This window comes from Borostomias antarcticus (assembly GCF_949987555.1).
Source record: "Borostomias antarcticus genome assembly, chromosome: 5".
Lineage (NCBI taxonomy): Eukaryota > Metazoa > Chordata > Actinopteri > Stomiiformes > Stomiidae > Borostomias > Borostomias antarcticus.
The window spans coordinates 25,345,980-25,370,798 of record NC_140238.1 but is presented as its reverse complement, the minus strand read 5'-3'; the positions used below and the strand labels follow the sequence as shown (position 1 = coordinate 25,370,798).

General features: G+C 43.7%; 1 protein-coding gene across 2 annotated transcripts in view; it reads left to right on the top strand.

Moving 5' to 3' along the window:
• mapk8ip3 (mitogen-activated protein kinase 8 interacting protein 3) overlaps window positions 1–24,461 on the top strand; it is an 80,025-nt gene extending 55,564 nt beyond the window's left edge. For both annotated transcript variants that reach the window (XM_084438841.1, XM_084438840.1), the window contains exons 21-32: window positions 2,388–2,588; window positions 3,975–4,167; window positions 4,327–4,446; window positions 7,481–7,561; window positions 10,676–10,743; window positions 10,996–11,144; window positions 11,293–11,464; window positions 15,298–15,411; window positions 19,913–19,951; window positions 21,114–21,278; window positions 23,263–23,409; window positions 24,301–24,461. In XM_084438841.1, the coding sequence (XP_084294967.1) occupies window positions 2,388–2,588; window positions 3,975–4,167; window positions 4,327–4,446; window positions 7,481–7,561; window positions 10,676–10,743; window positions 10,996–11,144; window positions 11,293–11,464; window positions 15,298–15,411; window positions 19,913–19,951; window positions 21,114–21,278; window positions 23,263–23,409; window positions 24,301–24,422 (1,571 nt within the window). In that variant the 3' untranslated portion in view covers window positions 24,423–24,461. The remainder of the gene's footprint in view (window positions 1–2,387; window positions 2,589–3,974; window positions 4,168–4,326; window positions 4,447–7,480; window positions 7,562–10,675; window positions 10,744–10,995; window positions 11,145–11,292; window positions 11,465–15,297; window positions 15,412–19,912; window positions 19,952–21,113; window positions 21,279–23,262; window positions 23,410–24,300) is intronic.
• Window positions 24,462–24,819: the final 358 nt, after the last annotated feature.

The window sequence follows — 24,819 nt, the reverse complement described above, 5'->3', positions numbered from 1 at the left end:
GCTCACACCAGCATGAAGCCCTACAATTCTACTGCGCAGTCCGGGATATTATCATTTAAAGCTGCAATAACTGTTTTTTTTTCAAATTTTGTCAAAACTAATTACAATTAATCAAATTACGGCCTGTAACTTTGCTCCGCCCAGGTGCTTAAACATACATATTATACGTTTTAGGCCTTTCGTTTGTAAACAAGTCTCTTACTGCAATCTAGCAGTAGGAAATCGCTTATTGCCGCTTTAACCACGTCTCTGAGAAACAAATCAGGTTGCTCTTCCCGTACTCTCATTGGTTGTGCACCAGGGCTGTGAGTTCATCCGTCTTGTGGGCTAGTGATCTCACATTCCTCATGACAGTCGTTGGAAGGCAGGGTTTGAATCTCCTTTTTTTCTCTTTTCTTTCTCTCTCTCTCACTCCGGCTCTCTTACCCCGCCTGTGAACACGTACAGTAGTTCTGCTGGTGTAGTCCCAGCTGGTGGAGTGCCCACTCCTGCCCTGAGCCCAAGTAGGTCATCTCACTTGTAGCCTAGGCTATACACATAGCGACTCAAAAAATAGCAACCGGAAGTAAAAACAAAGACAATAATGAGTGGGAAATACAAGATACAGGCACATTCTAGCACTCCACTGTGCTGAAACGATGGAAAAGTAGAAAAAAGTGATGAAGAATAATCAAAGGAAGTCAAAGAAACAGAGCTGCTGAAACACGCTGCCACTCAGAGCAGCGATGGATGTTTATATGAATTTTGAAATACCGACATAGCTAGTGCTACCTAAACACTTCTCCTGTATGAGGATGTAGAAAGTACTTGGTTTACTAAGTAAACTGGACTATACTTATACTGAGACACCAAGCATAGTTTTTGTGCGTGGCGATGCACCAAAGACAGCAAATGTCTGGTTGTCCCTCCGTTCCTCTGTCAGGTTGTTGATCTGCAGTTCCATGTTGCTACCACAAGAGGCAGTGTTTTTTGTGCGTGGCTGTAAGCCAGCGCACCTACCACAAGAGGCAGTGGTTTTTGTGCGTGGCTGTAAGCCAGCGCACCTACCACAAGAGGCAGTGTTTTTTTTGTGCATGGCTGTAAGCCAGCGCACCTACGACAAGAGGAAGTGTTTTTTTTGTGCATGGCTGTAAGCCAGCGCACCTAGAATAGCGTTTGTCCGGTTATCACTCCCTCCCTCCCTCCCTCCCTCCCTCCCTCCCTCCCTCCCTCCCTCCCTCCCTCCCTCCCTCCCTCCCTCCCTCCCTCCGGTCAATGTTGACCTGCATTTCTCTGTTGGCACCACAAGAGGCAGTAGTCCCAGCACACCAAAATAAAGAAGGACACCAAAATCAACCTGCCAATCTCCACTGCACAAGTAAAGTAGCGGTGAAAGCATAGGACTCCCACCCGGGAGACGGGGGTTCAAGGCCCCAGTGGGGTTGACTTAATGGGACTATACGTCCACACGTTCATCCTTTCACTCCAATCTTTTTATCCCTTACCTTTGTCCAGAAACAGAAGTTGAACCAATTACAGCAAAAAAGCTAACGTTACAGGAATCATCAGTGTAAATGCTTTAGCCACTGACCGCTACCATTAATGTTATGGAAGCTGCTGCTAGTTGTTGTGAGCTCATGAGCTAACTGGCTATCCCGCTCTTATTGTGCTGGTTTAGAATTGGAAGCATTGGAACTGATGTGTCCAGGCGACAAGACCTATCTTAATTTATCAGACATTATTTCATGTCATTTCAATTCACAGCTATTTCAGTGGCGTGACTAGCTTCCGTTCGACCAGTCCTGAACAGAAACAAGCCAGCCAAGCACATAAGCCAGGCTGGACCTGGCCTGGTTTATGTATTAAACATTATGTACTCTGCAATGGAAAAATACATTGAGAGAAAAAACTGATTCTGCTACTACGAGGGGACATGCACGGTTGCATTCACAAACGCCACCCAACTTATAGTCCCCTCGACCCCCCCCCCCACCTGTACTTGCAAGTGGAAGTCTGCATTTGGCTTACAGTATTAGGTTGGCCACCTCAGAGCCCCGACCTCAACATAATTGAAGCTGTGTGGGATCACTTGGACAGGGAAAAGAACAAAAAGCAGCCAAAATCAAAAGAGTTATGGCAAATCCTGCAAAAAGCTTGGACGAATTTACCATAGAACTACTTGAAAAAAGTATACAGCAGTGTACGAAAGTGATTAGTACTGTGTGCATGTTTATTTGTGTTTATTATAATGTTATATAGTGTTTTTAAGAGCAAATAAACACTTACTGCCCAGATAAATAGCTTCAAACATAATTTTCATAGGTGGCCTAAGACATGCACAGTACTCTATGTTGTGCTGTGTTTGCGTGTGTGTACACGTGTGCATTCATGTGTGGATGTTTGGGCAGCTGCCAGCGAAAGTGACTACCCTGCTGGGGAGATAGTGCTGGATCCCGGGGATGTTGTAGGTGGTGGCGGAGGTGAGGAGACTGGTGGGATGGAGGGCATGCTGGCGGGGATCACCCTGGTGGGCTGTGCGACCAACTGCAGCGTCGTCCGCAGCAACTGCTCCTCACGCACTGACACTCCGATACTGGACAAGGGACAAGGTGAGCATCTAAAATCTTGCCTTTCCAGTTTTTTTTAGTACTAGTGCACTGTGCCCGTGCAGCTTTCTCTGTGTTCAAAGCTTTCTCTAAGTGAACAAACATACATAAATACACATTCAGAGATTCATGCCATTATAGTATGATGACACTGACGCAAAAGCATTCAAGCCAATCAAGCTTAATATGGAAATTATTCCTACCACTGAACATAGCATAACTTCATGTTGACATTTGTTTACGCCTCTAAACACTGCACCTGCAGCGAGGATGACAAGCCCCACTGGCAAGCTCCTCTAAGACTGTTCAACCGCTAGGGTAAGCACAGACTGTGAGAGAGATTCTGGGGATGCATGACACACATAAGCTTGGACAATGAGGAAGGCGACGACGAAGGATGCCACCAGGCAAATGTCCTGCTCGCCAACTCCCCTAGAGGCCACCCCTCGAGTAAAGTGGGCATGGAAGTCGGTGACTCGACTGCTGCTGACTCATAGGCCAGTGCAATACCATCATACAGCCAATGAGACAGACGCTGCGCAGTCATACAGTAGGCTGCCTGACAGTGGCATAATAGTAGTTGTTCCGAAGACCGAATTACCTCAGAGCTCTCATCCTCTGCACTCAGATGAGGAGGAGGATGAAACAGGGAGGGTGACGCAACCCATCACAACCTTGAGCGTAAGGCCGGGTTGGGACGCAGCACTGCCCCGCTGAGGTCACCAATGATGACCAAACAGGCAGGATGCACCAACAAAACGAGCGAGGATGACGTTGACTATAAGACCAGAAAGAGGGAACACATCACACCAGTCTTACAATTGCTACACTGGCTACCAGTCAGTTTTAGAAAAGATTTTAAGATTATTTTATTAGTTTATAAAGCACTCCATAGTCATGCACCTGAATACATGTCAAGCATGCTTTTAGGATAAACACCAAGTAGGCCCCTACTTATTTAGTGCATTTTTATCAATTATTTTCAAATAAAACAATTGTTGTTATAATAACAAGATTTTTTCTTCAAAAAGTATTTTTCCAAAAAAGTATCTTGAAAAAGGGAGGATCGTCTTATAAAGAGGGTTGTCTTATATTCGGGTCAATATGGTACATGTATTTACAATTTTAAGCTTTTAATGTTAAGCATTTCATTGTACTGTACATGGGACCCCTAGACTATTATGTACATGACAAGTAAACCACCTTGAATGTGACCCTTGCAACCATGAAAAAAGTACTTACTGTTTAAAAATAATACATATTACATAATACATATTTTTAAATAAAGGCAAATGTATCTGCAACCTCCAACTGGAAAAGCAATGTCGTGGTACAAAAAAAAAGTTTTCAATTTCCCTTGACTTTTATGTATGTGTCCCTGTCCCATAGCCCCCTTGGCACCTCCGCTCAGTGGGAAGCTGCACCCCACACAATCAGCTGAAGAAGCCACCGAAGCCACAGAAGTTGCAGAGCCTGTCACCAGTGAGACTGAGGATCTCTCCGGCCCCCCAGGACCCTTCACCGAGCATGTATTCACAGACCCCCAGCCACGGGTAGTGGTCGCCGGTGGTCAATATGACCAGTAAGACTCTGATTTTGAAATGAGGATTGATAGTAGTGCTATGGGTTAATAGTAGTGGAAGTTCTATAAGTTGTTTTGCAAATGCAATATCAGAAATTGAAAAGTCATGATGTGAGATATGAGAGATTGCTGACTGCAGTGATCTGTGGGTGCTCTCAGGTGTGCAGGCCAGTCCAAAGAGGAGCCGTCCCCACCACAGGAGACGGAGGAGGACAGTGAAGACCCAAAAGCCTGCACCAGTGTTGCCCCAACCATGTGGCTGGGAGCCCAGAATGGCTGGTAGGTAGCTCACCCTACCCAACTTCTTTTTTGGGGCTGGGGCCTTTAGGCCACGCCCCCTATACTTGGCTTTGTCTCTTTCTCTTTCTTTCTTTCTTGGTTTAGTTTTAACAGGGACAGTGCACATTAATGAACAATAATACAATTGTAAATGGGTCGGGATTAACCAAGAAGGCCAATTTTCACCCGAAGTCCCTGATGTTCAGAAACCACCTAAAATTTGGAGGGAAAAGGGTTAGCGGGGATACATTTTTAAACCACACTAAGTGGTCTAAAAATGGGAGAAAGATGAAATCTAAAACTACACATACAAAACATGCAATACATAAGCTAAAATTACACATACAAAACATGCTGTACATGAGCTAAAACTACACATACAAAACATGCAATACATAAGCAAAACATGCAATACATAACCAAATAGAGGACATGACACAAAAGTGACACAAATAGGCCTGATTCATAGTCGACGTAAACAACGCAAGCTACGTTGTGAACGCAAGCTCCAACATGACTCGAGAGCTTACGTTCTGTGTTTTGTTTTGTGGAAACACAAGGAATTGCACTATTGCTTGCGTCAAGTGACAAATTTCAGCATGACACAAGCAAGGACACAACAAGATCTTGCGTGGCCTTGCGAAGCTTGTGTTGCTTGCGCTTATGTAGTTTGCGTCTAGGGATGGGCATCGTTAGGATTTTTATGAATCCGATTCCGATTCCGGTTCTGCTTATCGATTCCGGTTCCTAACGATTCCCTATTTCGATTCCAAAAATGGTAAAAAAAAAATAATATGAGGTCAAATGTTTATTTAACAAAAGTAACTTTATTCTTTTAAACCTTAGTCACTTTAAGACCTTTTATGGAAAGAATAACATCCTCTCCTTTATTCCAACACAGTTGATCCATTTGTGGATAATATAGTGAGCTGCTTGTGTTTTTATTTTATATAAAAATAAATATAAAAATAAAAACATTAAAAATATATATATTCTGTATTCACCCAGGGTAGTAGTATTGTACGTCTTACTACTGACAATGACAGTAGTGTGATAAAAGCCTGTCTGAGCAGCATTGGGCCAAATACTATATCTACTGTAAACTGAATTCACTGCAAAACAGACTTTGAATTTTCCACCTTGTACCAGGCAGGAATCAGATGATTTGATAAAATATCTCTGGAGGGAGGAGTGTAGCTGGGATTTAGGGCCTTGGTCATCTCCCTGAAAATAAAGATTCAACATTACATAAGTATCTGTTACTGTACAATGTTAAAACGTACTGTACAATGTTAAAACGTTATGTATCAAACGTTTTATTTTTTTTACCAACTTAAACCTCGCCCATTTCCAACCTAAATCCCATTATTTTTACCTACCTGAATGACGGAGATTCAACAACTGAGAAGGGATGTAGTCCTTTGACCACAAACATTGTGACCGTTCGGTGACACTCCTCTGTTTTTTCTTTTGTCAGCTTTTCTTTTTCGCCAACGTAAACGGGGTCTCACGTCTCTCTGTGCCGGGCTCTACCGGGGCTGCAGCTGGCGAGGTGCTAATGTTGCTACTCACTGTCTGAGACATGGACGTACTGGTCGCAGTGGCCGGAGACCGCAAACATCAAACACCATGCAATCTTTCACATCAATGCCATGCTGTCTTAAATGTTTCGCCATATTAGACGTGCAACCTGTCTTAGCGCTAACTAACTTTCCACATGTATTGCACTTTCCCATTTCACAGGTTTCTCTTTTATAGTGAAGCCACACTTTAGAGCGTTTGCCACGGTCCATATTTCACAGCATGCCGGTTCGCTCAGATGTAAACACGCTGCGTTGTGTGTGAGCCATGGATGGTGTGAGCAGTGCAGCGTGACGTAATCACGTACATTAGACAGGTCCTGGCAGATAGCCATGTACGTCTTTGAAAATATATAATCTCATCCTGATTGGCCTTTGTTTAGCGCGGCTAGGAACCGATATGCAGAACCGAAATTAAATTATTTTTATGGGTACCCGGTACCGAACATTTTTTATTCGGTTCCTACTTGGAATCGAATTTCAGTACCCATCCCTATTTGCGTCGACTATGAATCTGCCCTAATAATCTGTAGACTCAGGCTCAAATCCAGACCAAGATTTTTTTTCCTCTTCATTACAATGAGGGGTCAAATCAGCTTTAGATAGATACACATATAGATAGCTGTATATAGATACAGATCTATCTGCATCTATCTGTATATAGATACAGATAGATATGTAGTTATTGACTTTATTTATTTGCCGTTTAAGCAAACATCTTACTATGCGTGTAAAACAAAATAAAATCTGATTCTCATTCACTATTAGGAAAAATTACATTTTATTAGCCTGGATCCTGTGGTAAGCTATTAGATATAGACTGAGGTGTGGTTTTAACCATTTCAACTGAGTTACAACAACAAAATGCATTAATGTGCGGAGGCCTGTGCTCTCTGAGCACTCTTTCTAGTTTGAAATAATAAAAATCAATGGTTCAGTCTGTGACAAAACCTTACTAACTTTGGTATGGTTAAGTCCAGTACTGAGACTACATTATTCTTTAGAGTGACTGTCTATGGTGTTCACAAAAGCTAGTGTTGTAATTAACATTAACGTAATGCAGGAACATTAAATGGTTGAGACAGACCGAGAGGGAGAGAGAGGAGCAGGCCAGGAATAATGGTAAAGTAAAAAAAAAAATCATCCTTTCTGTCGCAAATGTGTGCCCCCCCCCACCCGTCAAACTTGTTCCTATGCCTTTGAGGCTGGTGTTATTAATAATACAGTATGTACTGTAGTACAATAAGACAACTATTAGCTGAGTCTGTGCAACTGTTTTTGACACTTACCTCCAAAGACCCCCCCCCACACACACACAAATATTCTTAATGTTTGCTTGCTTCTATGTTTGTATGTAATCGGGCAATGGTCATATAACCGGAGATGTTGACACCAGTCAACTGTAATAACACAGAATCCCAACCTAACTGTACCTCTTTCTATCCTTTCCCTAGGCTTTACGTCCACTCTGCAGTGGCCAACTGGAAGAAGTGTCTCCACTCCATCAAACTGAAGGACTCTGTGCTCAGTCTAGTGTAAGTTCCTCCCTACTGCCATAACACTGTGTAACTAGTGTAACTAGTGCAAAGTGTCCATGTGCCCATTGTGGCTTGTTCTGTGCATTCTATCTATCAATCCATTGTATGTTATGTCCTGTCTTTTATCTGGACCCAAGTCTGAAATAAAGTTTGAATGAATGAATGATACTCTTTGGCAGTATAATCATGTAGGCCTACTCCACTGTCTGGTGCAAATGGAAAGAATAAATGAACAATCTATGGGTGCTCTATGCACAGCTGTGCTATTTCATCCAGGGCGCAGCTGGGGCAGGAACAAATAGGATGGATATACAATGGCAGTGATCCAGTGCACATCAGGAGAGTTAGAAAAAATTACCAACAACACGTTTCACTTGTAGCTTCCACAGGTTCGCCATTCAAAAAGGGTATTTATTTGCAAGCACTTTTGGGTCAAACAATACCAGTGCAACAACATGGGTACAAATCTATAATGACATGGACACATTACAGTGCAAAACTATCTAACAACACAGAGTGCAAAACTAGCTAGCTTACTAGCATTGTTACTTACTAGCTAGCGTTCTTACTAGCGAACTTGCTAGCTAGCTAGCGTTAGCAGCTAAATACCAGATAGCTAGCTATTCACAGTGTACACAAGCACCATCCACGTCAACACAAGTGTCAGATGTGGACACAGGAATCAGACTGATTTATGAGGTTGAACCCAGGAGTGGAGAAACTCGGACGGTGCTGAGTGGGCACGCTCTGCATATCAAAATACCCCTGCATGCATCAGGATGGTCTCATGAGGCTATGGCTTACTGGTAGTCTGTCTCTACAGGTTCTCCGTCAAAGGAGTGACACGGCGAACCCGCAGCCCTGTTATTGCAGCGGCTGTCTGTTCACGCGCCATGCTTCTGACATATGAATTATTTTAAAGGTGCTCAGTCCGATCTTTTTCAGCCACTAGATGGGGCAGTGGTGCAGCGTATCAGATATAAATAAGTGGGCATTTTCACTCCATCCATATGGTGCCGTTCAGGGGGTGGGGCTCAGCGCAGGGCCGGCTTTGCTCATAATAAAAAGAAATTCTGCATTCTGCAATTCGGCACTACACTGTTGGCTATATTTTCTGTACAGATAGTTATGACTCCCCTGGACTATTTATTGGATTTTTTTTTTTTTTTTTTTTTTTTACAAAAAGTGCAGTAAATCGAACAGAGCACCTTTAAAGAAAACTGAAATGAGATTTGTTTGTCATCTGTTTTAAATGAATCAATCAATCAATTTACTAAATACATGAATGAAACTCTTTATGAGAACGAGATAGCCTGTACAATGGGTGTAGTGGTGGCTGCACAGTCAAATTATTCTATAAATCAAAATTTCCCGGTAAATACGTAATGTAAAAACAACAGGTGCCCATGTTCAAACATTAGATAATTTAGGCTATTTCCAGTGTCTGTTGTGTTGGCCAATTATCAGCATAGCCTGCAATGAACGCCTTGCATATAATACCATACGTATAATGCAATATCAGGGTTCACGCAGTTATTATAAACTGGAATAATAATAATATCTAATAATAGGGTATTTAACAGGCGTTCTTGATTGGCACGGTAACGGAGCATCTTGGCAAATGTCCAGCCTGAAACTGCACCCTCTGGAGATCGGTGAGGTTCTGCTGTCTCCGCAGGGCATCAGTGAACCTCCAGATGGTCGGATGGGCACAGCTAACCAACTCAACGAAGGCACAGCTTTAATAATTGCTTTTAACGTAGGTAGTCATTGTACCACTACTCGCCAAAGTCGATCACAAATGCAACAAGAGAGTATTATTGAGCAAAAGTCATGGTTCCTGGAAATCATAGAATCATGTCCTACATTCATTTATTCATTCATTCAAACCTTTATTTAAAAGCAGTTGAAAAATGCATTGTGCAATTTAAGCCTGCAGCTCATCGCGCAAACAGTGCATGTCACCGCCAGCGGTGGGAATATTGACTTGCAGTACGCAGTCTTTCTTTGTACATAATTAGGGTACCCCTGTGTAATTGACTGCTTAAAATTATGAGAACTGATGTAGTAGGCCATCTTTAGTAGGCCATCTTTAGGCTGGTCATATCTGCTGTTGATGGTTTAACGTGATAATCGCATCGGTCATACTGTATCTTAGGTTGTATTCACACAGACACTAGTTAGTGTGCACCAAACGAGCTTTGGGCCCGAGAGCGCTTCGTTTAGGCCTGCGTGAACACGGCAATCGCACTCAGGTGCGCACCAAAACAGCCGCACCGAGACCCTCCAGAAGGGGTGGTCTCGGAGCGGCTTCAACAGAATTCTTGTGCGCACCAGTTATGGTGTGAAAGCGCGCGACCTCAGACCGACGCAACTACCTTATGAACCATTATAAATTTGTTCTTCCCGGGAGTTTTTCATGACGCTCTTGCAACCGCCCCCAGAAAGATATTGACCAATGACAGCACTGAGCCTTTTCATGTGACTTGTGGTGCTGCATTTGGACCAGAGTAAAGAAAGTGCTGTGTGAAAGCGAACCGCAGTAGCTGAGAAATGAAACAATGTATCACTTTCGCTTTTGGTGCGCATCAATGGTGCGCACTAACATGTGAATACTCCCTTATTTACAAGTGTACTGATTGTCATTGTAGTCTATCCCTGGCATCTATTCATTTTCTAAAGCCAATTGTTTACAAAACCTTGTAGTCCATGTGTGCCTGTATGGTGGCAATTGTAATCAGTGAATGTCTGCATTGTGAATGCTCGATTGTAATCCACGTTATAATCGTTACTTTATAATTTCAGGCATGATGCATCGGGACATATTACATCTATCTGAGACCAATTTGGTATAATTTTGTTCCCCCATGCATGCAGTTCATGAAACTGCCTTGCGACGGGTCTTCTTCAAATGCACGCCTTGATATCTATTATATAACCGATTATAAGCTACAGGCACTTCAGTCTGCAAACACTCCCCCATCCATGCATCATTGGTTCTTGTGTGAATAGCTTTGTCGAGAGAATAGCTTGCCACGGCTTTTCAAATGTCGCACCTTCGGGTAGGAATGGTCCTACAATTGTGTTTTTCTGTGTGTTTCTCTTTCTCAGGCATGTGAAGGGTCGTGTGCTAGTGGCTCTGGCGGATGGGACACTGGCCATCTTCCACAGATCTGAGAGTATGTAGGCCTTTTGACAGATGTTACCATGATCTTTTCATCCAGTCTTCTTCCTTGTGTGCTGGCACTTGAGTGACAAAATAGATAACTAAACTAGCATGGTCTTGCTTATACTGGTGGATGCAGTCACCGTGGATAGATTTAAGATCAGATGCTCTTTGTTCAACACGGATTTCTTATGGTAGTCTATCAGTTTGACACTGCTTCATCAGTCTCTCATGTTCAGTTTGTGATTTGTGTGTGTATTCACAGATGGCCAGTGGGACCTGTCAAACTATCACCTAATGGATCTGGGCCGACCACACCACTCGATCCGCTGCATGGCAGTGGTCCACGACAAAGTGTGGTGTGGCTATAAGAACAAGATACACGTCATCCAACCCAAGAGCATGCAGATAGAGGTGGGTCAATGACAGGACTCAAGCAGTGGAGGTAGTTGGCTGAACTATATTGGGCTGTGGGCAGACCTTGGTCAAACACTTATTTTATTTGGATCTCAATATTTTTTGTTTTTTTTAAGCCATTGCTTCCTCTTTTTCCATTCGCCAGAAGTCCTTTGATGCCCACCCGCGCCGGGAGAGTCAGGTACGGCAGTTGGCGTGGATCGGCGATGGTGTGTGGGTATCCATCCGCCTGGACTCTACGCTGCGCCTGTACCACGCTCTCACACATCAGCACCTCCAGGACGTTGACATTGAACCCTATGTCAGCAAGATGCTGGGTAAGATAAGGCCACCACAAAAGGCCATGTTTGAATTCTTTAAAAATGCTACATTCCTTCCTTGTAATATAATTGATGTGCCATGAATATATTGATAGCAGCTGTGCCAAAGGATTGCAGGCTTTCACCTATCCCATCATATTAGATCAGAGATTACAGCAAGGATGGAAGGATGGAAAGGTTTCAAACCAGGCCTAACGAAACTTGGATACATAATAATTAGTATGGTAGGGGTTCAATTATCCTTTCGGGTGTTTCGGGTCTTTCATCATCATACACCCTCACTCAGGCGACCCAGCCGGAGTTGATCAGACCCCGACTTGTGTCCCAGCAGCATTGGTTCACAGATCGCTCCTCTTAATCCACAGCCATCTTGATGCCTTCTCTGCAGCCTCCATGATGGATTTGGTGGCTTTCCTCCCTGCAGCTCCAGTGATGCCAAGTAGGGTGAAGACCTTGTAGAGTGAATGGCCAGCAAAGCCTCTACACCCCACATCGATGGACTCACAGCGGGCCCTCCAGCCTCCCCTCCGGCACTGGTCCACCAGCTCTTGGTACTTGGAACGCTTCTGCTCATTTGTATCTTCCATACGGTCTTCCCAAGAACTGTCAGCTCTATAAGGAGCACCTGGTTTGAAGTGGCTGATGTTAGCATGACGTCTGGCCTCGGCAAGATTGTTGTCACATGGTCCGGAAACTTGAACTGCCTCCCCATCCCAACTTGCAGCTCCCAGTCCAAGGCAGAGATGGGCAGACCGATTGCTGAACTGGGCTGTGCCTGAGACTGTTCTCCTGACCTGACAAATGCGATGCTCCTCTGGCAGCGCACGTGCCTGTTATTCACGGCTTTGGATGTGGTCTCCGCCACTGCCCTCAAAACCTGGTCAGGACGCCAGCAGTAGCAGCCCTCCCCCAGAGCTTTTGGGCAGCTGCTGAGGATGTGCTTGAGAGAGCCCCTCCCGGGGCACAGAGGACATGCTGGAGACTCACTCTTGCCCCAGATGTGGAGATTTGCTGGACTAGGGAGGACGTTGTACACTGCTTTGACCAGGAACTTGATCCGCTAGGGTTCTGCCTGCCAGATGTCAGTCCAGGATACCTTTCTCTCCAGCGCACCCTCCCATCTGGTCCATGCCTACTGTTGACGCATGCCCACCATCCTGCTGGTCCGTTCCTCCTCGACTCCTGCTTGCACCTCCTCCAGTCTTGATGCCGTTTGTCCTTGCCCTGGGCCTTGTAGTAGCGAGGTTGAGGGATGGCTCCCAGCCCTGCCCGTCCTGTTGCCACTGTGCCCGCCATACCCTGTGTTTCAGCCACGACTCTGCTACCTCCAGGCTTTCCTGGGCTCACCACTTCTTGCCTGTCCGCACTGTAATGCCTGCAGCTGCCACTCAGGAGTCCCTGGAGTCCTGATAGAGCAGTTCCTCTCTTGTGCAGGTAACCCTGAATTCCTTGTCGAGGCTGCTGATGGGGAGCTGGAGTTTGTTGGTCCTTCCATACAGTGTGGCACTGCTTAGGCTTTGTGGCAGACCGAGCCATCTGTTGACAGGGTCACCTCGTAGACAAGCAGGGGTCAGAGGACACAAGGTAGAATGCTGTGTTGGTAGATCCAAGCCTTGAACCTGCCAGGTAAGCCTGACTTGTCGACAGGGGTGAGACAAGTCTCAAGCTCCTTGATGGTTGCTTGAATTGAAGCTGCATCCCTGAGCAAGGTCAAGCAAAAGCACAACCAGGTCTCCTTTCCCTTCGCGTGCCTCCCTGCTCAGCTGGGTAACAACTCCGGTGTGTTCTAGGCAGTCAGGAACTCCAGGTATGCCCCCTTTCTGTACCGAGGTGTCGATGTAGGCATTCTTCAGGAGGAAGTCTGTCAACCTTCTGGATAGTACGCTGAAGGAGATCTTCCACTCCACATTGAGAAACCAGATGGATCTGAACTGCTCCAACCTGGTTGAGTTTTCCTCCTTGGGTATCCAGACACTCTCTGCCTGCCTCCACTGGTCCGCTATGGTTCCCCTGCGCCAAATAACTTGCAGAATCTTGTATCTCCACGAAATCACATCTGCACGAAAGGAAGGTAGGAACAATTTTGGATTTTCAAAAGCATTCGCCTGTGACAGCCAATCAAAATCGGCGGTGACTGTGACCCCTGTCACCAAGTGTCATGTCGACACTGTCGACCTGGCTGCCAAAACCGAAGGGTCGCCTGCCTGGGAATCAACCGTTGGTGCGCCCGGTACGGGGGTGGCACCAGCAAAAGGTTCCAAGAAAAGATCAGTGAAAGCTGACAGGAACAGTCTCTGAGATAATGCCGGTTCAAAGAGGCCTTACACCAGAATTCCTCAGAATGTCTGGGTTAAGATGTCCTCAGGGGAAAAGGCAGTTATCTTAGAGTTGAGGAACAGAGAGGCTAAGGCGAGGAAATTATCAGAAAAGGCTGGTAAGCCTACCATAGGCCTGGTCGAAGTTAAACAGGAACCAGGCCAGCCAACCTGGGCGAGGTCTCTTGTGAGAGGCTCGCTAGATCCATTCCTGGGCTATACAGGGGAAGAAACCATGGGTCAAAGTCCAGGGGAACTGGTGATTGACCTCCCCGCTGAGGAGGCCACCGAACTGGTGGTTGACCTCCCCGCTGAGGAGGCCACCGAGCCTGTTCAAGGAGGGACAGATGAGTGTATTAACGCCTTGAAAGGGATGATGGCAGATCCTTTCGAATAAGTACCCTTTTGAATGCAAACCTGATCTGTCAAAACATGCTGATCATATTGTGCTTTGCTACACGCTTACAGTACTTTTAAATACAGACATGTACACTCACACCTACATTCAAACACCCATAAGAACACACCTCACTCACACAGGCATTCACAACACCCAAGAGAACATATATATATATACACATACACATATACCGAAACTATACATTTAAGATTTGAGAGTAATGTTATCATGTTTAGTTTTAAGTAAATGATTTGTTTGAAAGATAGAAATGATAGAACGAAGCCATAAGAGTCAACTACAGTATGTAGTTGTCCAGGCATAACAACTCAAGCTCTTGAAGGTTGATTTTAGACCCAACGTGTTGATCCTCCCTTGCAATAAAAGTATACTTATTGCTAACCAACCTACCCGACAACGTAACAACTGTCTATAAGGAACAGAGCGGTCGTTAACCAGAGTGGTTTACAAGCGGGTGTCTCTCTCTAGGTCACGGAGAGATATCACAGTAGGCTGCAGCGGGGAGAACTCTGGGAAGGAGATCGTTAGTAAAGATCGGGCGAATCTGTTCAAATTTACCGGTTTAGCTCACATGCTTTGAGAAACTCTCTATGAGGGGTAAATTCCCTGAGAGCTAAAAGTGTAGAGGCATCCTTAGAGATGACTGGTGCTGTATCCCTCTAACACCACAGGGGATTCAGGGAGTCAACACCTCTAACACTCTAGTGCCACCAACATGTCACATTTGGGGGTGCGTTCCTGCTGATTGCTGAGCAATTTGGCACACTCATTCATGACAGTCCCCTGACTTACGTCATCAATTCTCATGTCGTCACCAACCACCAGAGCCACCAACGTGTCAAAGCTGGAGTTGTGTTTATGCAGGCAACCTTTGACCCATAAGTCCGATTTTCAATATCGAGGTAGCGTTGGATTCCTTGGCTCAAGCCGAGTTCAATATACCCTTTCCTGCCTCTTCACTTGTGTAATAAACTGGTGTAATAAACTAGGTAGATTCAATCTACAGTAAGTTTCATCATTCTGTAATTTCTGCTTAAAGAACTATTTGAATCTATTGTGATGCACCGTTCTCTCTTTCTCTCTCTCTTGATTGACAGGTACTGGAAAGCTGGGCTTCTCCTTTGTGCGAATCACAGCCCTTCTGATCGGAGGAAATCGTCTTTGGGTGGGCACTGGGAACGGTGTGGTCATCTCTATCCCACTAACAGAGAGTGAGTAAAAACGCACACAAACACAGTAACGCGGTGCAAAAGTGGTATAGTACAACATGCTGGCCCTGAGAAACAGGAGGAGAGCAATAGCTGAAAGGGGTGGGGGCAGGGTCACAAAGAGCAGGGTCACAAAGTGCTTCACATGTACAAGATAATAAATAAAAAAGCAAATGCTAAAAACAAGGATATACAGTTGTGGTCAAAAGTTTACATACACTTGTAAAGAACATGCATGTCATGGCAGTTTTGAGTTTTTCTGTGATAGAGTGATTGGAGCACACACTTTGTCAAAAAAAAATCATTAAGTTTGGTTCTTTTATGAAATGATGGGTGTACAGAAAATATAACCAAATCAGAGTTGAGCAAACTCATAGGTCTCCAGCTGCTACATTCTTCTGGGTCTTTATTTTTCTTTGGAATGAGTGAAATCGGAAAAAAGATTCAGTACGGACCTGAGGGAGTTAAGATGTGAGAGTACACTGGCTCTTTTGATTGGCCCACCTTGTCCTCTGACATGCCAGCTTGTAAACCTAATGGATCCTAGCGTAGCTCTCTGATCCATATCAGCCATTGAGTATGAGCTAGAATATCAGCCTTTGGGATAGTATGGTGAAATGATGAATTGGCCAGTAGGCTACAACACAGAGCAAGGTAACAACTACAAACATGTTAGAAAGATATCTATCTATCTATCTATCTATCTATCTATCTATCTATCTATCTATCTATCTATCTATCTATATATATATATATATATATATATATATATATTATACTGAGAATCTTCGATCTATCTATTTATCTATCTATCTCTCTCTCTCTCTCTCTCTCTCTCTCTCTATATATATATATATATATATATATATATATATATTATACTGAGAAAAAAAAACAAAAAAAAAACTATTCAACAAGAACAGATGTCTGAACCAACATCTCTAAACTTAACCAATACTTACATACTTGTCCTAAGCTCACCCATCATATCGATGCTCCTAGCTATATTTCCCAATATTCTTCTTCTTAGATAGATAGATAGATAGATAGATAGATAGATAGATAGATAGATAGATAGATAGATAGATAGATTGATTGATTTCGTCAGTGAGGAAAGGGCGAATCCTCCTGATGTTGTAAAGCAGGAATCTGCAAGAGCGTGTGACGGGTGTGATACATGCGGAGAACGACAGTTGGTCGTCCAGAGTCACACCGAGATTCCTTGCAGTCCGAGTTGGTGTCTGTGCTGTCTACAACAGACTGGTAGAGCATCCGCAGAAGCCTGCTAAACACATCGAAGATCCTGAGCCTCCTGAGGAAGAACAGTCTACTAACAGTTCACCATCTCAACTTCCTCCGCCTGGATGGTGATGGGGGTAGGAGGCCTCTTTTTCCTTCTGAAGTCCACTACCAGTTCCTTGGTCTTGCCGATGTTGAGTTGGAGCTGGTTCTCTTCAGACCATTCAACGAATCTCCTGACCACATCCCTGTGGTCATCCTCATCATCTGCCCTCATGCAGCCCACAATAGAGGAGTTGTCCAAGAACATCTGGAGGTGGCACACTCCAGAGTTGTAGCGGAAGGGAAGTGTAGAGGGTGAACCGGAAAGGTGACAGCATTGTTCCTTGGGGAACACCCGTGTTGCTTATCACCACATCGGACTGGCAACCCTGCAGACAGACATACTGTGGCCTGCTGGTGAGGTAGTCTGTGATCCAGGCCACCATGTCGGGGTCTACCCGCATAGCTGGGAGCTTCTCCACGAGCCAAGGGGGAAGGATGGTGTTGAAAGCACTGGAAAAGTCAAACAACATGACTCTTACTGAACTTCCTGGCCCCTCCAGGTGTGAGTAGGCTCTGTGGAGTAGATAGATGATCTTCATCTATCTACAGCATCATCCACGCTGATTCGGCTCTCTCGAATACCTTCCTGACATGAGACATCAGTGTCACTGGCCTGTAGTCATTGAGGAACGATGCAGAAGGTTTTCCACAGCTGTGGAACCTTCTTCAGTCTCAGGGAGAGGTTGATTAGGTGTTGGAACATGCCAGCCAGCTGTCTCATACACTCCTTGAGCATCCTAGGGCTAATTCCGTCAGTGAATAGCCTTTTTGATTCGTGACTCTGAATGAATCTCTGACTGAGATGAATGGTCTGGTGGTTGTAGAGACGCAGGGGCAGGGGCATTGAGCTGCCTAACCTCGCAGGGGAGGAGGGGGGCAGGGACGAAGGCGTTGGGCTGCCTTCTAGTCTCACAGAGGTAGGGATGGGGGCTGCGTCAAACCTGTAAAAGAACTGGTTAAGCTCATTGGCACATTCTTGACCCCCCACTGTTTGGCCTGACATACCCAGCACTTCCTTGGTGCTGTTTAGCACATGTTTACTCTCCACCCTCTCTCTGTAGCTTTTTTGGCCCTCTGCAGCTCCCTCTTCAGTTTCTTCTGGACTGACCTGGCCTCCTCTCTGTCCTTAGTCATAATTGCCCTCTTTATCGTGTTGAGTAGGGCTTGAATGTCCTTTTAATCCATGGTTTGCTGTTATTTGTAGGCCATTGTTTGTAGGCCCGCTACCTTGGAGTGAATGACGTCACAAGTGCACATAGCATTAGCTAAGGGGGGGACGTAGACTAGGATAACAATGGCGTGCAAGAATTTGCGAGGGAGGTAGTATGGCCTCAATAGATACATACATATATGCCACGTGTCTCATGTGTGATTAAAGTTTTTTTTGAGAATGTTCTTTTGTAGATCTTAAGAAATTTTATTAGAAGATCAAGCGAAGGCCTATCTGCTAGCTTCACTTGGCTCAACAAGAACATGACCTTCCCTTGGTGGTTGTGAGTTCAAGCCCTTGGTGATGCAGAATAAACATGCTTATGCCTTCTCAGGCATTGTACTATTTGGATTCCAGACACATGATTTTAAAGATATTTTTAATTTAAGACGTTTTAAATAATTAGGGTCCAGGCAGAGACCCTCATGTGTTTGTTATTTGTCTCCTTTTTCCTCTTCCTCCTCAAAACACCCGGCCCCGACCCAATGCAGTGCAGCAGCTATAATTTATCTTATGTTTTTACAGATAAAATCTGAAAACGCGCTCAAGGGGACACACTAGTGGGTAGCTGAGCTACATTAGATAAAAACGGTAGCATATGTACATTACATGACATGTTAAAATGCAGTTTTAGGATGAAGTCATTTTTGTTATTGCCTCCATGCTAGCGACCGATATATTTTCAGTCGGGTGTGTTTATTTGTTTGTTTGTTTCAAAGCAGGATTACACAAAAACTACCAGAGCGATTTTCACGAAACTCGGTGGACGGGTGTAGCATGGGTCATCTTAGAACCCAGTACATTTTGGAGTGGATCAGAATCACTGGGATACACAAATTAAAAGAAAACAAAATGTGGCCATACTTGCACCATTTACTGTACCTTCACCTCATTCTTATGTCTTCTGCCAGGTTTATCGTACTTCCTGGTGGCCAAGGGGTTAAGGTTTTGCATTGTTGTTTTTTTTAGAACGTTGTCTCTTATTTACAACGAGGAGTCAAATCAGATTTAGATATCAACTTAGATATCAACTTTATTTATTTGCTGATTAAACAACCAATATTAGGCTCTGCCAAGTTTACCATAGGCTACAATAATGCTCAAACTCCCCAGCTTCACCCGGCAACTTTTTAATCTCCCGGCACAGCAGTGTCTCCTAACCAGCACTCCCTACTGGGTCCTACCACCCTACCTGTCACATAAATACTGTGTATAGAAGTATACGTTTTTTTAAAATAAATAATTTATGATATACATCAACATTTAAAAACTTTAGTGATGGAGGATGAGGCCATAAAAATCCCCTTTTTTCTATTTTTCCCTCTTTTCTTCTCCCCCCTCCTTCCCCCTTAATGGACTTGTTCCCCAGCTTTTCTCTTCATTACAATGAGGAGTCAAATGAGCTTTAGATAGATTGATATCGACTTAATTTATTTGCTGTTTAAGCATACATCTTTCGATGCATGTAAAACAAAATAATATCTGATTCTCATTCACTATTAGGAAAAATTACATGCATTTTACATTTTCTTAGACTAGATCCTGTGGTAAGCAATTACTGTACATATAATCGGAGGTGTGATTTGAACCATTTCGACTGAGTTGCATTAATGCGCGGAAGCCTGTGCTCTCTGAGCACCCTTTCTAGTGTGGGTGACTTTGAAGGGGCTATGTACATACATGCCCACGAACAAACAGAGCATAAGAGATGGCATTAGAATACATATTCCTAGTGCACACTTCAATCTGTACTTTTCTGTCTTCATCCATACTCCTCTCTCGGTTGTCTACTTTTCATCTGTTTTTCTTCTTTCCTTTCTTCTCTTGATCTGAGAAGTACTTTATTTCAGTCTTTCCTTACTCTCTGCTGGTTCCGACCCAATATCTGTCCTGTCCTGACTCTTATCCACTCTCTCTACTCCTCCCTGACTCCTTCCCTCCCTGCCATAGCGGTAGTCCTTCACCGGGGACAGCTCCTGGGGTTGAGGGGTAAGTGGGAGCTCTCCCTCTGTCCTGTACTGATGATAACACACGCCTGTGCCTGCCTGCTAACCATTATAGCCTCTGTTCCATTCTGGTGTCCTCTTGGAACCCCTTTAGTGTTCACATAGATAGAGATGTTGTGAAGACTGGCCCTCCAATATGAGATGTGGAGCCTGAATTGTACTTAAGGGACTTGAGGCTGAAAGGAAAAGAGGACATGTATTAATCTATATCTGTTCATTGGTCCATGGTTGGTTTTGGGAGATAATGGTTATTCACTTGTATTTCTGCATGCTATCTTGCTTGATGTAGTTGTAATGTACTAGATGTGCATAGTGTAGTATGGTGTGTCAGTAGAATGTGGTAGTGGTAAGGTAATATTTTTTATTCTAATTTAAGTAAAATATACAGGATTTGTGAAGCAAATACCTGTGAAGATCTTACCACAGAGGTTGTGATTAGTTTATATTGCAAGTTGAGTTTTTCTGGCCGCACTGAATTGTTTACAAGACACAGAGCAAATAACAAATTGTAAACAGTTGCTTATCGGCCAGGAGAACTCATCCCTGCAATATTAATGACAATGACAACGCTGTGTTAAGGAGCTACTTTGACATGTTTTCAGTTCACGAAACCTGTAGATTCAACTTGGTTTATTTGTTAAAGGATCTCCATGTAATCTTTTAGTTGTTTCCTCATACATCTATATCAGTAAGTTCACCAGCTTAAATATGCAGGGTTATATGTCCAAGTATTTCTTTACCACATGTTGTTTTTGACAATTATATTGCATTGAATTTCCTGGCCGATCCACACTGTTTACAAAATGGCATACATCTACATTAGTTTGCTCAGGGCTCATTTTGTAAACACTAGGCTATATGTAGCACCTTAATATAAAAATTAAAATATTATATGTAGCCTCCATAACTTTTGTTTTTAGTGTTTTAGAAATTTGTGTCTCAGATTTCTCTTTATGCATGTAGTTACCCTTTTTCTTCTTGAGTTGGGTCGCCATATTTAGCATAGGCTACATATTCAATGTCTTAATGGGCTCTTCTAATGCAAATATTGGCCCTGTCCTCTGGGACAGTGTTGCTCACGTCTGATTGGCTAACATGTCAGCTGCAAGCCAGCCTGATTGTTCACTCTCATTTCCCTCCCACAGCCAATAAGGTGTCTCCAACGTCGTCCGGGGGTGTGATCCATGTGTATGCGGATGACAGCTCAGAGAAGAGCAGTGGCAGTTTCATTCCTTACTGCTCCATGGCACAGGCTCAACTCTGTTTCCATGGACACCGAGATGCTGTCAAGTTCTTTGTCTCTGTACCAGGTAGGGCTGTGACGATAACCGCATTACCGCAATATAGCGGTCATGTGATGTCTATTGTGGGGTCAGTCATTTTTATTTGTCATATATTTTACTAGATCATAAATGCTCTTCCCTTAGCTCCTAGATTGTGCACACATTAAGCAATAGAGAAAGGTAAAACTTTTTTTAAATACCGTCATTGCTGCAACTTTCACCAGTTTTTATTGTGTTGGTTTTTGTTGTTGTTGTTGTTGTAGGCCTATTTATTTTTTTGCTGGTGAAACATCCACTCCAGCTTGTGGAATAATAAACCTTTCCAGTTTCTATTCACTTCAGTTTACCGTGTAAGGGGGACGGTCCATTGTTAAACATAGGCTGTCACATAAATGTATATAGAGTAGACATAGTATAAGGTTTTTAAAATAATTTGATATACACCAGCATTCCTTTCAAAATAACAATCTGGTGACTTAAAAATACATTAGCAAGCGCACCGTAAACTGTGCCTTGGCAAGAATGGAGAAAGCACACGCTGTGCCTTTTCATTTTGTGTTGGACCATCTGTGTGTGTGTGCGCATGCTCATTATTAACAGGGGATATGCTTTAGAGGTCTGCACAGGCCTGAAATGTCCAGCCCGGCCCAAGCCTGTGGCATTCAGGCCCTACCCTAGCTTGATGAGCTACAGTAAGCAATGACTCAGCCTGACTTAAGCCCGAAGCCAATATCACACACACTTACACACACTCTCTCTCTCACTCACATACTCTCTCACTCTCTATCTTGCTCTCTCTCACACACACACACACACACACACACACACACACACACACACACACACACACACAAAAGACTACACTGAGTGTAGCGGCAACATTAGCCTACGCCTAAAAGGCACAATGCAAAAATCAGTTTTCTTAGGAAATAAATCAGGCGAAACGGGAATGAATTCAGGTTGAAAATTGAATGAGCTATAGCAGTACATGGAGGTACAGTATCAAAATCTAAGTTTCAAAATAACAAAAATAAGAAATGTCTCTCTCGCTTAATAGCCAACAATAACATGCCCACAAACTGAAACATAACCAGTTCGCGGTTAGATGAGTCACAAAACTGCTTGCATTGAATAGCCTTAATATTCCTCACAAATCTTCGCCAAACAGTTAAATCCAAAGACAATCACAGGCACACAGAATTGCAGGCAGAAAACTATTTACAGTTAATTCACTCCGCTGTTCATTTGCAGGCGCTGTGCAGGAAATGGACGGCAGTCACAATAAAGCTGCAGTAAGATTAGCTACTGTAGCATCAACCAACCAGCTCAGCTGTCTACGTTCGGCGAAACCGATTTTCACATTTTTGCGTGAAGGAACGATACAGTACGCCACGTGTGTCTGTGTCAAAGAGTCTGACCGGAACCCTAACGATGCATTAAAAACCCCAGCCTGGCCCTAATATGTCCATGGTGTCGGGCCCCATCGGGCTTGCAGGCCTCTATGGTTATGGTTATGTGTAGGTTGGTGGGTTACATGTTACACGTTTTTCAACTTTCACCGCAAAAGACTTGCACTTTCCCCCGCAGGTTCCATACTGTATGAATGTATACTAATCATTCTCTCCTTGTGCATCTCCTCCCCCGTTTTTGCTCCCACATTCCCCTCAACACTCACATAAATGTATGCAAGAGTTGGAAAAACACAACTTGCCCTTCTGCCATTCTGCACCAGGCAGAATGTGGCTTTAGCCATGTGCGGTCCGTTCATACATACCATGCCATGTTTTAAGGCGCACGTTGCGATTACATTACGGCTAAAACGGGCACTAAAATGTTAGTACATCTGCCCCATAATGTCTCAATGAAATTTGAGACATATCTAATATAATGTAGACTAATATCACGGACCGTAGCTATTGCCTAATGACATCCAATTACTATTTGCTCTTAATGGATATTAATGATAAACCTTAACTATAAACCACTTTACTCCTTTCTTGTTTTCTATCAGGCAATGTGTTAGCAACCCTGAATGGCAGCGTGTTGGACAGTCCATCAGAGGGTCAGAGCTCAGCGGCACCCCTAGAGGCTGAGGCGCAAAGTGTACAGAATGTATTGGTGCTGAGTGGAGGAGAAGGCTACATCGACTTCCGCATCGGTGAGGAAACACACTCATTAGTCACTGACACTAGATCTCTTACATACTCATAGAAAAATATGCACAGACAGAACGTGGAGCATCAATCCATCATTTGGAGTGTGCTGTCCTGTAGCGTTTGAGTCTAATCCCTTTCAGGCCTATTTTGAGATAAGCATGTGCAACAGGCACATACTACTGAGATTATGGCCTCTGCAATGGTCTGCTATTCTGACATCAGATTTATCCATTGAATTAAGTGCTCAGAGGCAAGTTGTGTATGCGGGGCTACAGTGCATCCGGAAAATACTCACACCCCTTCACTTTTTCCACATTTTGTTATGTTACAGTCTTATTCCAAAATGGATGAAATGCATTTTTTTCTCTCAAAAATCGACATAATACTCCATAATGATGAAGTAAAAAAAAAAAAGTAAACAATATGCGACATTTCATGTGATATTTCAGTTGTTTTTTGTTTTTTAATACCTTTGCAAATCTTCTAAAAAGGCTTTTTTCACTTTGTCATTATGGTGTATTGTGTGTATATTGATCAGAAAAAAATACATTTAATCCATTTTGGAATAAGGCTGTAACAATCAATCTACACACAATACTCCATAATGACAAAGTGAAAAATTTGCAAATGTATTAAAAAGCAAAAAACAAAACAGAAATATCCAATCCTGTTTCTAAACCTTTTTCACTTCATCATTATGGGGTATTGTGTAGATTTTTGAGAGAAAAAAAAGAAGTTAATCAATTTTGGAATAAGGCTGTAACAACAAAATGTGGAAAAAGTGAAGGGGTGTGAATACTTTACGGATGCACTGTATGTACTGTAGCTAGTTGACCAAAGTTTGTTCTAGTTAGCAGCTTTTTCTAACTGTGTGGTCTTCATTTGTATCCCAGGCGATGGTGAGGATGATGAGACAGAGGAAGTGGAGGGCGGGGCCCCACAGATCAAGCCTGCCTTGTGCAAAGCTGAGCGGAGTCACATCATTGTGTGGCAGGTGTCCTACGTTCCTGAGTGATTCCAAGGTCAACTTGCATCACTCAGCCCTGGAACCCTTACTATCACCTCCCAAACTTTTGACCCAAACATCCCTTTCTCCTCTCCGCCCAAAAATCTCTCCTCTCCACACCCTGCCTTTTTCCATGTAACCATCCTCTATATTGTTCCCAAGTTCTGTAACTATCTATTCCCCCTCCACCTTGTAACTACCTATTGCCTTGTAAGTATCACTCCCAATTCATTAACCGTCCCCAACACCTTGAATATACCCCATCCTCCTCTTCCTACTATTGTAACTATCTCCATGAGCCTTGTAACTACCTTCCTGTCCTGTATCTACTCCATAGAGCTTGTATCTACTCTACCCTGGAGGTACACATCACCTGTATTGAGCATATTATAGCCTGCATTAGCCC